This window comes from Camponotus vicinus, unplaced genomic scaffold (genome assembly GCF_025532165.1).
Source record: "Camponotus vicinus isolate PSW18456_S1 unplaced genomic scaffold, iyCamVici1.0 SCAF_3, whole genome shotgun sequence".
Classification (NCBI taxonomy): Eukaryota; Metazoa; Arthropoda; class Insecta; order Hymenoptera; family Formicidae; genus Camponotus; species Camponotus vicinus.
Genome location: NW_028141967.1, coordinates 411,271 through 427,138, shown reverse-complemented (window position 1 = coordinate 427,138; position 15,868 = coordinate 411,271). Strand labels below are relative to the sequence as shown.

The 15,868-nt window shown below is 31.3% G+C and overlaps 7 protein-coding genes across 26 annotated transcripts in view; 3 read left to right on the top strand and 4 right to left on the bottom strand.

Annotated features, from left to right (window-relative positions):
- Positions 1-74: 74 nt before the first annotated feature.
- LOC145969158 (uncharacterized) lies at positions 75-5,523 on the bottom strand. 6 transcript variants are annotated; one of them, XM_083095028.1, is made up of 9 exons: positions 5,040-5,523; positions 4,691-4,874; positions 4,422-4,631; positions 4,143-4,312; positions 3,658-4,010; positions 2,868-3,478; positions 2,150-2,631; positions 1,355-1,611; positions 75-1,245 (listed from the first exon to the last, which is right to left on the bottom strand). In XM_083095028.1, the coding sequence occupies exons 2-9, from the start codon at positions 4,817-4,819 to the stop codon at positions 1,073-1,075; spliced, it is 2,385 nt and encodes a 794-aa protein (XP_082951154.1). In that variant the 5' UTR covers positions 4,820-4,874; positions 5,040-5,523; the 3' UTR covers positions 75-1,072. The 6 variants fall into 6 exon arrangements, with proteins under 6 accessions (XP_082951154.1, XP_082951157.1, XP_082951155.1 ...); XM_083095031.1 differs by having other exon boundaries at positions 4,691-4,805; XM_083095029.1 differs by having other exon boundaries at positions 5,203-5,523.
- A 202-nt stretch (positions 5,524-5,725) lies between these two features.
- On the top strand, positions 5,726-7,438 carry Boca (LDLR chaperone boca). 4 transcript variants are annotated; one of them, XM_083095041.1, is made up of 6 exons: positions 5,726-5,928; positions 6,208-6,394; positions 6,466-6,540; positions 6,652-6,812; positions 6,968-7,112; positions 7,195-7,438. In XM_083095041.1, exons 1-6 carry the CDS (start codon positions 5,900-5,902, stop codon positions 7,258-7,260), a joined length of 663 nt encoding a protein of 220 aa, XP_082951167.1. In that variant the 5' UTR covers positions 5,726-5,899; the 3' UTR covers positions 7,261-7,438. The 4 variants fall into 4 exon arrangements, with proteins under 4 accessions (XP_082951167.1, XP_082951168.1, XP_082951170.1 ...); XM_083095042.1 differs by having other exon boundaries at positions 5,727-5,928; positions 6,191-6,394; XM_083095044.1 differs by having other exon boundaries at positions 5,727-6,009.
- Positions 7,434-8,390, bottom strand: LOC145969167 (mitotic-spindle organizing protein 1). The gene is made up of 2 exons (XM_083095054.1): positions 8,256-8,390; positions 7,434-7,779 (listed from the first exon to the last, which is right to left on the bottom strand). Exon 2 carries the CDS (start codon positions 7,755-7,757, stop codon positions 7,515-7,517), a length of 243 nt encoding a protein of 80 aa, XP_082951180.1. The 5' UTR covers positions 7,758-7,779; positions 8,256-8,390; the 3' UTR covers positions 7,434-7,514.
- Positions 8,391-9,102: 712 nt separating this feature from the next.
- LOC145969410 (uncharacterized) lies at positions 9,103-13,101 on the top strand. Its single transcript, XM_083095538.1, has 5 exons — positions 9,103-9,158; positions 9,264-9,648; positions 9,865-10,067; positions 10,433-10,580; positions 12,584-13,101. Exons 1-4 carry the CDS (start codon positions 9,134-9,136, stop codon positions 10,468-10,470), a joined length of 651 nt encoding a protein of 216 aa, XP_082951664.1. The 5' UTR covers positions 9,103-9,133; the 3' UTR covers positions 10,471-10,580; positions 12,584-13,101.
- On the bottom strand, positions 10,733-13,875 carry Arfgap1 (ADP-ribosylation factor GTPase-activating protein 1). 2 transcript variants are annotated; one of them, XM_083095536.1, is made up of 9 exons: positions 13,730-13,875; positions 13,296-13,383; positions 12,774-13,055; positions 12,448-12,659; positions 12,134-12,248; positions 11,972-12,061; positions 11,513-11,572; positions 11,167-11,360; positions 10,733-11,033 (listed from the first exon to the last, which is right to left on the bottom strand). In XM_083095536.1, the coding sequence occupies exons 2-9, from the start codon at positions 13,353-13,355 to the stop codon at positions 10,817-10,819; spliced, it is 1,230 nt and encodes a 409-aa protein (XP_082951662.1). In that variant the 5' UTR covers positions 13,356-13,383; positions 13,730-13,875; the 3' UTR covers positions 10,733-10,816. The 2 variants fall into 2 exon arrangements, with proteins under 2 accessions (XP_082951662.1, XP_082951663.1); XM_083095537.1 differs by having other exon boundaries at positions 13,744-13,865.
- The window catches only part of Pig-g (phosphatidylinositol glycan anchor biosynthesis class G), a 24,572-nt gene continuing 22,299 nt past the window's right edge, over positions 13,596-15,868 (top strand). For 7 of the 9 annotated variants that reach the window (XM_083095524.1, XM_083095525.1, XM_083095529.1 and 4 more), the window contains exons 1-2: positions 13,596-14,020; positions 15,389-15,592. The gene's annotated coding sequence lies outside the window, so the exon portion shown is untranslated. Of the gene's footprint in view, positions 14,021-15,287; positions 15,593-15,868 lie in introns of those variants that run through there. The other 2 variants (XM_083095531.1, XM_083095527.1) reach the window with 2 other exon arrangements.
- LOC145969408 (multiple inositol polyphosphate phosphatase 1-like) overlaps positions 14,969-15,868 on the bottom strand; it is an 8,710-nt gene continuing 7,810 nt past the window's right edge. For all 3 annotated transcript variants that reach the window (XM_083095532.1, XM_083095534.1, XM_083095535.1), the window contains exon 9: positions 14,969-15,632. In XM_083095532.1, the coding sequence (XP_082951658.1) occupies positions 15,383-15,632 (250 nt within the window). In that variant the 3' untranslated portion in view covers positions 14,969-15,382. The remainder of the gene's footprint in view (positions 15,633-15,868) is intronic.

The window sequence follows — 15,868 nt, the reverse complement described above, 5'->3', positions numbered from 1 at the left end:
CGTATTATCTATATATATGCTTGTTATATTAGCAGTTATCAAAAAATATTTCTCAAACAAGATTTTTAAACCAATTGTTGCATAAAATGATTATTATTATAAAAGTAAACGCTTCTCATTCTATCTTTTATACATGATTTCAAACTCTCCCCTACACCCCCTAAAAAAGGAAGTGCAGCTGAAAAATAGATACACGAGTAGAATCTACAACCTTACCATCTTTTTTTTTACCATTTTATTATTGTGTTCGACAAAAGTAATAGATACGAATACATTGAATGATGTATACAATGTCTATACACGACGTTGCATTTCGTTATTACCAGCGCATCTCTCTTAATATAATAATTAATATGTACAGATTAGATTGCTGATAGAATTTATAACGAATCTATAGGATCGTTTTATTTACAAAAATCCACCGTCGCCAATTACTATGCCGATCAGAGGTATCAATGAGGTCTTGGAATCTCTTAAAACAATGGGTTACAAGCTTGGAAAAGCTTTTAAAAAAAGTCGAATTTAATTATTTCCATTTTATGGATATTCATTAAAAATTTGTCTTCAAGTGCATTATCAATAAAATAATTATTTTGATAAACAACAAAATTGAAACTTATGTTTTTACTAATATTTAACTCTTATGTCGACAAGCAATTTCGGAATGTCAAAATTTCCAATCATGATTAAGTTTTCTCCAAAAAGATTGAAATTAAAATTTCTCTATATTACGAAATATAATTATAATAAAATTATATGAAAAATATTTAGTTCAACAGAAAATTTCATTAAGTTTAGAAGCTGTAAAAGTGGATTTCAATTCTTTTGATGAGCGATTTTTGAACGATACATTTTGAGCGACAAAAGAAAAAAACATAACGTGTAACGTGAATTGCGACGTGATTCGCTATTTACATCCAAATGCTAATGTAGCTACTCTCGAACGCCGCTCGAAGATGACGTTCGTCTTAAAAATCGTAAAAGAAAAAAAAAATAAAAGAACAGGTCAAAAAGCTTCGAGCGGTGGTACAAGTACGGTATTATACATATCATTCGCGCGATGAAAGAAAGATCAGAACTTTCGCGGCCGACCCCGTTTTCGAGGAGACGCGATCTTACGCGCGCTTGGACGGGCGCGTAATCTTCGCAGCATTCTTGGCGTGTCACTATGGACTTTCAGATGCTGTAAAAACAGCATTCTGGACTTGATCAGCTTCTTGCAAACATGACACCTACGCAGTTGTTCTACAAGCAATACGCAACAGTGGAATCAGAAAAACGACAAGAGTTTATCTCATTTTTTCTATATTAAAATTTGTCCACAACTGTATTACTCTGTAATTTAGATACATACCAGACTTCTTAGTGCCGTGCTGCAAACTGTGCGCGTCCAGCATAGCGGAACTTGGGAACCACCGGCCGCAGTCCGCGCAGTTGAGCTCTTTCTTCTCCCAAGAGTAATTACTCCTTTGCTTCCGTTTTCTCTTCACTCTGGCCAGCATACTGAGCTCGCTTTTCGGTGTATCGTCATCGTTACTCAGTTCCTTTTCCTCCTCTTCCGTTAAAGTTGTTTCCTTCTGTTGAATCGATCTCCAGGATTTGTCCTGGGTTCTGTTATAAAAAAACCTTGATAAGTAATGTATACTTTTACAATGGACTTTCATTAATAGATTATAATATATTCTATGGAAGCTAACAGATATTGAATTTTACTGGAAAAAGTAAGAAATACAATTGGTACAATTCTCCAAAGAAACAGATTAATAAGAACAGAAAGAAGTTCAAAGATCAACGAATGATGATTGATTAAAAAAATAGTCGCACATATTATAGAATTATATAAAAAAATGTCAGATTAAAAAAATATATGTTACCATTTTTTTCATGTTGGAATGCAAAATAAAGAATTATCTTGGATTAAAGAAAAATGAAGCAAATTGCTAAATAATAAAGATTCTTATATGGATGTTTTTTCTGGAAAAAAAATAAAAATGAATATATCTTAAAATGAAATATGATAAGAAGATTCATATTTATTTCACATATGATTAAAATTAATTCCACATAAGAGAAAACATGATTCTATATAATAAAATATGATATTGATATGATTATTAAGAATTCATATTCCAGTGAAACAAGATCTAACCTGTGTTTTTTTCTTTGTGAATGCGCCGTGCGAACGTGACGCGCCAGAACCACGACCACATCGAACTTCTCCTGACAAATCTTGCAAGCATATTGCTTCCTGACTTTCTGACTTTCCTTCTTGTCTTTGGACTTCCTCTCATCGAGTCTAAGAGCGTTCGCTGATGATTTCTGGCAAATTCTAAGATGCGTGTCGAAAGCACGTCGATGTCGAAAGTTTTTGGAACAATGCTCGCACCGCATCATGCCGTTGAGCTTCGTCAAATCATCGGCGGATTCCTCATCATCGTCATCATCATCATCATCATCTTCCTCCTCTTCCTCATCATCGCCGTTATCGGAATCTGAGTCTCTCACCATGATAATCTCGTTTTCCTTGTCACTGGAATACTTGTCCTTGCTATCGTCCAAAGTGATCTCCACCACGTTGTCCTTTGGCTGCTTTTCCTCTTCATCGGCATCTAAGTCGATCACTTCCACGACCTATCAAACAAATTTCAACATGTTAGAAAATGAGAATCGTTAAAGTACAAATATATTTAAAAATATCTGGACCCTTTAGATTTAATATGTATAATATCACTGAAATGCAATTGGAATAATTTGCAGTTTTCGAAGACAAAATTATGCAAGTTAAATATGCAAATTTGAATGTTAAAAATTTTAAGAATAGATGCGATAGTCTCAATTCACTAATCATTCTTATATAATGCATTCACCTCTCGCCGTTTCCGTTTGATCTTTTTTGTGTTGGGCATGGCGACGCGCATCTGTGTCGATAATCGACGTCGCCGTCTGCCGCGTTTTTTGTTGGTCTGTTCCTCCTCGCTCAACATTGACGCTGGTTGGATGATGATCTCAGCGTCGTCCCGGTTTACAGAGATCAATTGCTGCTTCCGCGATCGCTTGATTTTTAACTGTGGTTGCGGAGTGCTCGTTGTCATCGTCGTCGATGGCGGCGAATCGGTTAACGTATCGATCAACCGCTGTCGGTCATCCTCTGTGACAGAACCACAGTTGTTCGACGACATGTACAAGTCTAATTCGTCCATGTCTTCATTTGATGGCTCGATGCTTGAAGAATCGTGCATAACGTCCCGCGAAAAGCTTATCGATTCGTCGTTCCGCAACTTGCTAAATTTTTTGTCGCCTTTTTTCGATGCTTTTTCACGAGAGGTCTTTAAATTCTGCAGCGTCGCCTGAATTTCATCGAATGTCAGCTCCGAGTCTGACTGATGATCGCCCTCTAAAAGAATGTATTGCACGGTAGAGCGTTCCATCAGTTCATCCTCAGATTCGGCATTATTTTGATTCTCATCCGATTGTTCGGCTAAAAAAATGCGTTTTCCAATCTTTATACTTGGAAAAAAATATGCGTTACATGTGTATATGTGAAGTTTATTACATATAAAAATAAATTCCTTCTATATAATAGAGAGAATAGAGGGAACTTATTTCCATATAATAAAATAAATAACTGATATATATAAAAAAAAATTTCATTTTTACCGATATTTACGGAATCGTTATCCATCATAAAATACGTGATATCCGATTGTTCATCAGCAGTGATATGGATTCTATCGCTTGCTGAATTATTCTTGATAGAATCATTATAGTTTTGGCAAGTTTTGTAATCATGTACCATTCCGCAATCTTCTTCCTGCACAATGCTCTTTTCGCTATTATCGATTGATGTGTTACGAGTGAAGATTTTGTCATTCGCTCGCTCGTTGATTTCTTCGAAATCCCCATTGTGATACAACACCGGCGGCTGAGTAGTTATCAGTCGTTTCTTTATCTGCGATGGTTTTTTCACCGTTCGCACAGCTCCTTCATTTATTAATCGCTCTACATCTGCTCTATAAGTATATTCATATTGTAATTTTTATAATCAATTTACAAAAACAAGAATAGAAAAAAAAAGAAAATATGTAAATCTTTCCAACTGAAAAAAATTAATCTTTTAACTAGAATTAGATCAGTTTACTCACTTCATGAGAAATTCGAAATTGGTCGGAGGCTCGCCAGATTCATCGTAAACGGCCACGGCAAATATGTCGTCCGAATCTTCCACAGCATAGAGAGCCAATTGTTGCCCTTCTGCGGTGACGAAAGTGGCGATCGTTTCCTCGTCGTTCTCTTGCTCATCCATCTTGATCTCCTGTGTATTATATTCAATTGTTATAGATATCATTATTAAGTTAAAATTGATAAATTTCAATCGATTGGCTTAAAAGCAAATAGAGAATAACCGATTCCTAAATATGTACCCTCCAAGATGATTCAGCAGTTGTCTCGCAATTCCATTTCTCATCCATCAAACCTTCTGTCAATGGAACGGAAACTATGGATTCCTTATAATCTACAGTCGCTTTGTCACAGGTTTCTAGATTCTCTTCAAAATACATAGTTACATCCTTGCTCTCAATTTTGTCCAGGAAATATCCATTTGTATTCACAATTATTTCTTCGCTTACATCCTGCAAAATATGGAAGCTTTAAGGATATCGATTATTGTTGACAAGATTGAATTTTTTACCAGATTCTCCTCAATATCTCTTTTCACTCCATATTGTTCCAATTGTTTATCTTCAAAGTTGACTGTTGCAATCATTCCGGTAGACATCATACAGTCTTCATAAGCTTGCAGCTCACTGGTAAATGACATTTTTGAGAGTAGCTCAATAAGACATTATCATTATAGTTATAATAATAGCAAATATCTGTAGACACATGAATGCAGAGATATATAAAATACAAATTAAATTTTATTTGCAAAAGTAAAAATATATTTTATATATATCCAATAGGCATACGTATATATATAATAAATTTTTATATCAACATTATATGTATTTTTTTTCAAATTAATTTATATATATACGTACATTTTTTTATTTATACAAATGGCATGGTCAACATTTTAATTGCTCCTACAGGCGACGTTTAAAGATTTTTCAACGCGAGTGCAAAGTCACAATTAAGTTTCTAATTAAAATTCTATTAAAATATCGTCGTTGCAAGTATCAGGGATAATGACTGCGTTTTTACTTATTGTTATCTTGTCCCGGACGGATTGATGGATCCCTAATTACATCGTTGGCTCGCAACGAGTACGTTGCGTAAATGTAAATTGAAAGGTTATGTTTATCCCGAGATACGCGAGGAGAGGTGTGATAAACGGATGCATACTTGCTCACGTATACGTAAATACGCGCTTTGTCTCTCCACGAGAAGAGCCAGTATCTCGCGACATGAGAGCTTCACAAGGTTCGCAATAGCAATATCGAGTAACGTAACGAGAGCATTATACATGAGCGGAAACCGCTTGTGGTGGCGAGAACAATAAATAATTGCAGTGTATCGGGACGCAAAAAAAAAGGAAAAAATAATAATAACAATTTCCACCAACTCGACGGCAAAAAGGCACTAGATTGAATAAAGCCCGTATCGGATTACGCGAGATTGAAATCTGACCAATCAGGACGAGGAAATTTCAGCTTTGCTTCTGATTGGCCGTTGTCTGTTTTTTTTTTTTCTAGACAGAAAAAATAAAAATTGACATTGACCAATTAGAAATCAGACGAAGAAAATGCCTCGAATTGCTCAGGATCGATCGAAAACAAAAGGTCAAAAGTTTGTTCGATTTAATCAATTTCAGATGCAGCAAATCATGTTCGATTGATCAATCGAAACAAAAACATCTTTTTGATCTCAGCCAAACTATTCAAGCCACTTTGTAGACCGAATGCTCGACTCGAATTTCGCGACAGTGCGGTAATAAATTTGTGATATGTCTGAAAAATATTTTTCTCATTTCTTTTGAGATCATTAAAGTCGGAAATTTTCAATTTTTCTGTACGTTTATAAATTTTTTTCTATGTTGCGAAATAAAATTTAATACAAATTGTTGAAGATCAAGCATAACCTTGAGATATTTAAATATGTGAATCATTGATTATTAGTTTAAACAATTGATTGTTGTCAATTCGAGCTAATATCGTTTGAATTTTCAACAATATTTTTGGAATGTTCACAGTAAATTATTCGTGACAGATACGTGACTCTCCTCTTGCATGATAAAATGGAGCCAAAAATTGTTATAAACTTGTCTATACTCTTAATTACAATATTATTAGTATCGTCGACCACTCAAACTCAGCAAAAGAAGAAATCATGGCGCGACAAGGATATAAGAGACATGACAGATGCTGATCTGGAGCATTTGCTGGAGCAGTGGGAAGTATGATCGAAATATTATTCTGTTAGGGAGAAGAAAACTGAATAGATCTTTTGATTAATCTAATATTTTAGGAAAATGATGAACCTCTGGAACCGGATGAATTACCAGAACATTTGCGACCTACTCCAAAGATAGATTTATCCCAGGTAATAATCATTTTACTGTATTTATGAAGATCTACAGTTATCAATTTAATTGTAAAATATATAACTTTATCATTTTTTTTATATTCATGCATAAAATAATTCAATATGTAGATAGATACTTCAAACCCAGATAATTTGCTGAGAATGACAAAGAAAGGAAAGGGTGTTATGATGTTTGTGGATCTCAAACCAGATATTTCAGAAGAGCAAGCTGAAATTGTGATGCGTATTTGGCAGACCAGTTTGCAAAACAATCATATAATTGCAGAGAGGTATTACTCTTTATTAATGTTTTTTTAACTGTTTCTTAACTTATATATATTTATAGAAGTAAAAAATACAATTACTATTGTCATTATTTTACTCAATTTATTATTCAAAAAATATGAAAATAGTGAAAATATTTAGTGTGTAATTATATGCGTAGATACCCAATCGACGTAAAACGGTCAATTTACATGTTCCGTGAAGGATCTCAAGCTGTTGATGCTAAAAATTACTTGCTACAACAACCTGAACTGTCTCATCTCACTCTTGAAGGACAGACATATTATAGTAATGCGGAGCAACAGGTAAGAATGTTGTAAGAATATTGATAAGTTTTAGTGTTTATACATTTTCTCATAAGAAATATATAAATCTTGATCTCTTTAGAAAGCAGCCGACGAATCGATAAGAAAACAAAGTGTCAAAACAGGACAGAGCAAATCTGAATTATAATCTCAAAGCATTCCCACCTTTCTCAAACATTTTTTTAAGTTTCAATGATAATAATATTTTTTTGAAATTATATATTTTCGATACTTATATATAAACAAATTGTTTTTGAAAAATATTAAATATACAATGTGTATTCATATATTGATGTGTATGATTAATAAAATTTATACACATGGCATTTAAAAATATTTATTGAACAAATAAATTCTGGAGAATGTGTGGAAGGATAACAACAGTGTCATACTTGTTTGGGTTTATTTGGTTGTGCTCGTCTTACTGGCAAATTCCAGCTGTGCGTCGTTCATCGCTTTGACCTCTCGCTGAAGTTCCTTCACCACAGTGGCAAGAGCATGCGGATTCACTCCATTTTCGCACAATCTGATGCAGATACTCAGAGTATTTTCGTCGAGATTCGTGTTTAGCAGCTTGGAGATCTGGTATAAGGTTCGGAACGTCTTACGAGCGGCATTCACCTGGTGATTCACAGGTTCTGGCATGCTGGCTCGTTTCCGTTCCTTTCTAGAAATAGATAAAACGTTTGTTCAATTCATTTGCATTCATTTAAAATGACTTTATCATACAGCTTTTAATATATATAAATGTTTCTTTAAATCAATCATTCAAAAATATATTTTAGATTAGAATAGAATACATTCTTTAATGTCTTTGTCTTTTTTCTTTTTATTTTAAATAATTTTGTGACAATAATGTTCCCAAGAAAAGACAATTAATAAAATGCGTCGTTTAAATGTAAAATCAATATGCAAATTATTTGAATATTAATTTCAGAAAGAAATTTAAAAAATTAAAATAATTTATTTAATTAAAATTCCTTATATTTTATTGTCTATATGATGGATAAGAAAGAATAGTTTCAAAGAATAAAAAAATAGGTTAAGTTCTTAATTAATCAAGTTTTTTATTAAATTTAGAAATTTGAGTATTTAAATACAATAATAAGTTTTACTACTCTTCCTCACGACTCAAAAACTCACTCGTCAATGTTAGACAGCTTTATAACAAAATATCACAACCATTCGTCGTAAAAATAGGATTGTCAGGTCCCGGAACCTTGTAAACAATAATGGCGTTATGGGTGATTGAATCGTTTGCTTGACCAATCAGAAAAGATGCAACGATATCTCTTGTATCGATTGGTCAATATTTGAAGAGTTTGTAGTAATATGTATGTACACTGCGCGACAATGATCCTGTCCTACGCGGGACAAGGGGAGCGTAGAACTGGCCAATCAACTGGCAGCATAGCAGCGGCTGATTGGCCAGTTCTACGCTCCCCTTGCCCCGCATAGGACAGGATCATTGACGCGCAGTGTACGCACACCAAACATAAAAGATGATATTAAAATAATAAATAATAATAAAAGTATTTTTGTAAGAAGTTGTAACGTAAGTGTAAGAAATTATACACGTAAATATTTTTGTAAAAATGTTAAATAATTTTTATAAAATATTGAGACATAAAAAGTAAATTGAGGAAGCAAAGAGGGAGACCTTTTATATAATTGAAAACTTTGTCACTGTATTTGACGCGCATGCGCGAAAAAAAGACCTGTAATCTAACAACACCTGAATTATTTGTTTGTGCGTAAATTTTACATTTATATCTATGCATTTTTTTATATTATATATTATTTATATGTTATATAAATGCTTTTTGATAAAAAGTTAAACATTACTTGAATATCAATATATTGTTGCAGAATCTAAATATTCGTGGCTGTGTTCCAAAATTCACTGCCAGTACTGAAAATCTATAGTTTACGTGACGTACACTAAAGATTTTCAATACTGGCAGTGAATTTTGGAACACACCTTTGTATACCTAGTGACTTTATGCGTCCGCTGAGGCGTGATGGCCGCTCTTAGGCTTCTCTCTGGTTGTTATTGTTGATAATTTATTTAGTACTCGTTTGTTTCTTGAAATATCTATGTATGAGAAGATCCTTCTACTCGGTATAAGTTTTTACGCTGTATGCTTTCAGTATTTTATCAACAAAAATTATTCACAAGTGTTAAAATGGAGACTCGCCACAATCATAAGAAACCTATAACGAAGGATACGAACGAGTTTTCCTTCAATAAAGAGGAGGACTTGATTATGTTATTGAATGCTATCTTCAAATGTGGATATTCAAATCTTCCTTCCACTATACTGCCAAATGTGTCTGAGGAAGAGCGCCATTCTGCATTACAGTCAGCACTAGAAAAGGCAAAGATTGCTATTGACAAGAAACCTTCAGTAATAGAATGGTTAAACAGTAGCATATTTGACAATGATGAGTATAATATACCTATGGCATTGTTACTTATTGGACTGTACGAGCTGTGTCCATTGTGCGAGCAAAGAAATGAAAAGTGCAATTTTAGGTATGGTACAGAAAAGAAAATCATTTTAAATTTGTCTTTCATATGCACATTTTTTTTTTATATTTTAATATTTTCTTAATCTCTGTTGCATCATTTTTATAATGTGTGATTTATTTGATATAATTTATATATGTCTTGTAAATTCTTATAATATATATTTAAATTTTTACATCCATAAAATTGTTAAACATTCAACAATAGAACATTTCTTTGCAGGGAAATATATCTCTTTCTTTACAAGATGACAACAAATCAAATTGTACCATATTTATCGCATAAGTCTGCAGAAATCTTATACAAACTATTATCAGGCTTAATAGATGAAGTGTGGCCAAGCATACAGCCAGAGCTCCTCCAGTATTTAAGCAGTATACATATTTACAGCAGATCTGAAGTCAGGAGAACATATTCAGGAAAGAGTTAGTTTTTTGCTTTGACTCTTATATTAATCCTTAGATACCTTTCTTTCTCTTATTACAATTTTATAATTTTTTTTGGCGATTATTTCCTTTATACAGCAACATTGTATTCATTTCCCAATTAATTACATATAATCGAATATAAAATAGATAAAATACTTTATAAAACTTTATTGTATTTATATTATAATTTTAAAATCATAACATATTGTTTACAATATAATGTATAATACAATTAATAATGCAAAGGTCTTTCAAGAGACTTCAAATGTGTATTTGTTAGTTCTAAATGCTTGAGTATCTAAGGATTAATCTTAGACTAGCAAGAGAAGCTGTTAAAAATTAATCTTTATCGATTGTTTCAGAAATACTGAAGAAAAAAGCAGCAAAAAACTGCTCATAAAGTATAAGTGATTTCAATTTTCGGCTATAATTTTAAAGTTCTTTTATTCTAAGATTTTTTAACTCTGAAGATTTAAAATTCCAAAAAGGACTGTAAGACTCAAGAAATAGGTAATTATTATTTGTTTTATCTTGAAAGATTATTGACATTGTGTTCATTTTACTGAATCAATATGACTTATCATATTTCAAAATTATTAAACAAAAGTGGATTATATTTCACGTAGTCAAAGTAATAGGAAAGTAGATTGCCTTATAAGAAATATATGTCTTCTTTTCTTTAATTTGTCAATATTTATACGTATTAATATTTTTTTCTAATTCGTATTGATTATATATTTGTCTAATTAATTGTTTAATATTTCCCAGGCATCGTCTTCTGCTTTAGAGTTCCAATTTTGTTGTGCTTTATTGTCTGTTTCAAAACTGATCAATGATTCTTCTTTTTTATCTGCCTTTGACTGTCTCTTCGATATTACTGTTTTATTTGCTTGCTTCGTGTCATTGTTCCAATCCCAATCACAATTTGATGTATTGGAGAAACCTCCAGTAGAAATATTACTCCTAAAAATAAATAATGAATTTTGCAAAATTTCAATGTATTAATGTGCAAGGATTTATTATATCCATTTATTAATTAATAAGAAACTATGTCTCTATATTATTATTTAAAAGTAGAGATTTGAAAGTAATTTACTTTGAACTAGAGCTCCTCACAAGAGATGATTTTTCATTCGAGCGATTTGGCTGCATCGAATCGCTATTCTGATACGCATTAGGGCAGTTAGAAGAATATTGATACAGATTTGTGGAATCATACTGTTTTTGTTGTTCAGCTGAATTGGTCCCGGCAATATCACCCCATCCTCCTCGTCTAGTTATGTCCCCTACCTATACATTATTTTCTCTTAAACTCTTAAGTTTTTAATTGTTCACAGATTTAATTCTTATAATTAATTTCGTAATTATATATACACAATCTAATCTTGACACAAGAATCAAATGATGATAACAAAAGATAAAGCAAATGAAAATATCTGTACCTTTGTAACCAAATGATTAACCTGGCTCCCGACGTCTTCTAACAATGTGCCGTCTCGAACCTAATGTAATACAAAAAAAAAAATAAAAAAAAACGAAAGAGAAGGGAAAAAATGAAAGAAAAAAGTATAGTTTTTAAAAATTTTAAATTTAAATAAGTCTGATGTAAGATGGAAATGATTAAAAATAAATCTATGAAAATAATAATAATAATAATGATCAATATCACGTTTATGTCAAATGAGTTCATTTGGATTTATAATAATGAAAAAAAGTAATGCGTGAATAAATACGAGTGCGATAGCAAGTTATAATCAAGATTGTTCAATTCTATATCTAAATAATGTTTTTGAAGTAAACATTATTAAACAGAATTGCCAATATTATTCAATGTTACTAAATTTTGCATTTTTAAATTAATTTGGATTTTCAAAAATTTTCTCTGATTTTTTAACACTTGCCTTTTGCGTAGCGAGTCCTCCAATCTTAATAGCATTTTCGGTAGCTTTGCTCGCTATTTTCGACGCTGAAGAAGAGAATATTGACCAACCCTGCAAAATTAACAAATAATAGTTTGTTTCTTCAATTACATATTAAATTTTAATAAACATTAAAGATCATACAGTCGCTAATGAAGAAACTGCAGTATCGAATAGTTCCTGGGACGAACTCTTGGGCGGTGGATCCATTTGATAACCAAAGCCACCATATTTGCCACCTTGACTTGGTGGAATATTACTGAGAAAAAGTTTGAATAATTTCACATTAAATTAATAATTAAAATGTATCTAATTTTCAAATTCATTTTTTAATCTCTTGTTTTTTTATATTGCCACTCATCCATTTGTTCAATCAATAAATTTTAAATTTCGTGAGAGAGAGAAAGACAGAGGAATGTGCATGCTTGATAAGATATAGAAAATAAGGATAAACTCACTCTGGACGATTGGCATTTTCGTTTTGTCTTTTCGCAAAAAAAGATTCCGTTTGTGTCTTTAGGTCTCTGTTAGAATTCATATTTTGATAAGAACAGGACAAATCGTTCTGATATGAATGCTCTTGCTTATTTTCAGTAAATGTTGAAGGCTCGAAATCCTTTGCTGCTGAACTAGTTGGGCTCCAAGATTCTCCTCGTGCCAATGTAGCGATCTAAGTGTCAGAAGAGAAATATATTTGCTTAAAAGATGAATAATATGGTGGAAAAATGAATGGAATAGATGACTAATTCAATGATTATATAATCATGTTCAAAAACTTTATCACCTTGTCTCTGTACAATGCTGCAGCTTTTGTATTATAACGCTGTGAGATAGACATAAAGTCATCCCAGTCAGGTTGACTTTCGAAAAATTCTCGAGCGTTTCTGTTGCCACCGACTTTCATTTTTGCTAGTTCCACATCTTTCCACTTATCCATAGAGACAGAACGGACAAATGACAAGTGTACCCCTAAGCCACGATGTTTGCCCGAACATTCCAAACATATCCAGATTCCATATGTCACAGATACCCATTGTGGATTGTGGCTGCCGCATTCAAAGCATTTCTGCAAAATATGTATACGAATCTATAAATCAGTTATACATTACAAGGTCAATCATAAATTATTTATTTATTTTATTATTTATGTATTTAATAAGTATTAAAAATAAACATGGGTCAATATTAATATATATGAATATTAATATATATAAAGCACCGAGATAAAAATTTTTTCAAATTGTCTAATTTTTCTTCATAGAAAAAGGAGCATATTATTGATGTTTTATTCTATTTTGAAGCTTACATTGTTCTCATCTTTCAACTTCAATTCACCCAGCATTCGTCGGGTCCGTGGACTAGCCATGGTCACATAAGTCAGTTGTTGAAAGATTCTGAAATATGAAACAAATATAATGTCAATCAATGTGGTAACAATTTCTTAAATTTGCATTTCTAATCGAGGGCTTTAATATACAATACAAGCTAAAAGTTGATAAAACTTGATCAAAAATATACAAAAATTATTTTCAAATAAATGGGAAATCAAGTTCAGGTACTTCAATCATTAATAAGGTCTAATAATAATTAAAATATGTAAAATAGAGAAAATAATCCAAATGAGAGAATGTATGATTTAAAATTTGAAAAATTATTTAGAAATTCCGCAAAAGAAAAAAGTAATCTTCAAATTTCAATGCTCTCGAAATTATTTGACAGGGATCATACGGAAATATTTACCACAAAGTCATTACATTATTGAACGATCCCTTTCAGGATGGGAAAAGTAGATTCTACAGAACAGACATATTGCAACGAAAGTCGGACACGATTTTTGCGCTTGGAAACGTGCTTGACGTTTATTGACGTCATAAGAAGTTTGCAGCTGTCAACCGCAAGAGGTCATCGTGTCTCTCGCATTTCGATGAATCGAAAGAGATTTTGAGATGCAGTCGATTAATGGCGTCGCTAATGGACAAAGATTTGCGCAAAACATCCAATTCTCTTTCGTGATTTTCGCAAAGTTACAAGGTAAAATACGTATCACATATTTATATTTGTTTACTGTTTAATTACTTTTCTTTTTTTGGTAATGATAACGATGGTATATTTTAACCATAATGGAGAAACAAGTTTGATAAATTTTTTTCGATAACAAAATTCAACATTCGACGGTTATTTATTGTTGCTTTTCAAACATACGCGGCATGAGTTCTGCGCAAATAAATACGCATAAAGAGCTTATTAAATTATTTTAGAAATTAATAAACAATAAAATTCTCGGTAAAAGAATACAAATTCTAAATCAAATTTTGTAAATCATATATAAATTTTTTTACTTGTACAAAAGCTTTTCTATTTGTACAGAATTTGAAGATTTTAACCAAAATAATTTTATGCGATGTTTTTAGAAAAGTGGTTTTCTATTTAATTAAGATATTAAGATTTAAAAGCGTTATATACTTTATATCAATAACAATATCAATATCATTATCATTATCTTTATTCAACATATATAAATATTTATTTTTAAAATATTTAATATTTACAATATTATGAATTATGTATATTTAAAATATATCGTAAATATCTTTGTTTATATTCAATATCTCAACAAAATATTGAATATACAATTTTAATTTTTAACGATAAAATATTAAAATATTAAAAAGTTATGCAAGTGGAGGATTCTTATAAAAGTTATTCTATTTTTTTTACAAGATTTGAATAGATACTCTCGAAAAAAAAGTTTCGTGATTCTATATATCTGATTATATATATTTAAACTATACATTATAAGTTTCGTGATACTATATATCTGACTATATATATTTAAACTATATATTACTATAGTATATCACACTATATAATTTATATATCACACTATATAGTTTACTATATATATGTTGTTAATTATAATTGTTTATGTATATGCATTAAAAGTAATTAATTGATATAATAAAATGTATAAATAAACCATTTTGATATAATAAATATATTTTATATTAAAATTTCTTATATAATTAATATCATATAATAAATACATATATATATCATTATAACAATTAACTTTCTTTTTCTCTCTCTCTTTCTCTCGAATATGAATAAAGTGTATATAAAAAAAACACATTTTCTATAAATTACAATTATAATATAAATTATGTGAATTATAAAATATATTACTGTTGTATATCATAATATATTTAATATATTTAATACTTATAAAGAGCTGCAAAAATGTATCGATACGAATTTAATTGCTCTATGCAAGTGTATGCAATTTAATATCTTAATCTTTTGCGCGGTTTTCTAAGAGAAAACATTATTCTTTTAATATTTTACAATTTAAAATCTAATTAGCTGAAACGGGAACTATATATAACAATAACCTATTTACAGTTGTCGACTATAACCAAGGCGGACTAGAACAACGCATACTAATAAGATAGCTATGGAATCTGGGAAGCTGGAGGATGCTCCGCTTAGTTCCGAACAGACATCGTGCTTACAACTGGACACCAAGTTACCGAATCTCCTCTTCAAAAATTCCCAGTCGCAGAGACCAACCTGGCAGCCCTCATATCGCACTGGTTTTTCCGCCAGGTAAAACATTACTTTATTGCGATCGTTGCTGTCATTACATCTGCAACAGAATATAGATTTTCCATAAGGATTAAGATCCTTTAATATATTTAGAATAAAAAAAAATTTTCGTTGCATACAGAAATTCAAAGCCAACTGCTGTTTATTTATTTTATTAAAGTCAACCCATACAGCACAGAGCATTGCAGCAATATTGCAGAAATATTACAATGTTGTTGCAACATTGCAGCAACATTGCAATATTGCCGCAATATTGCTGCAATGTTTTGTGCTGTA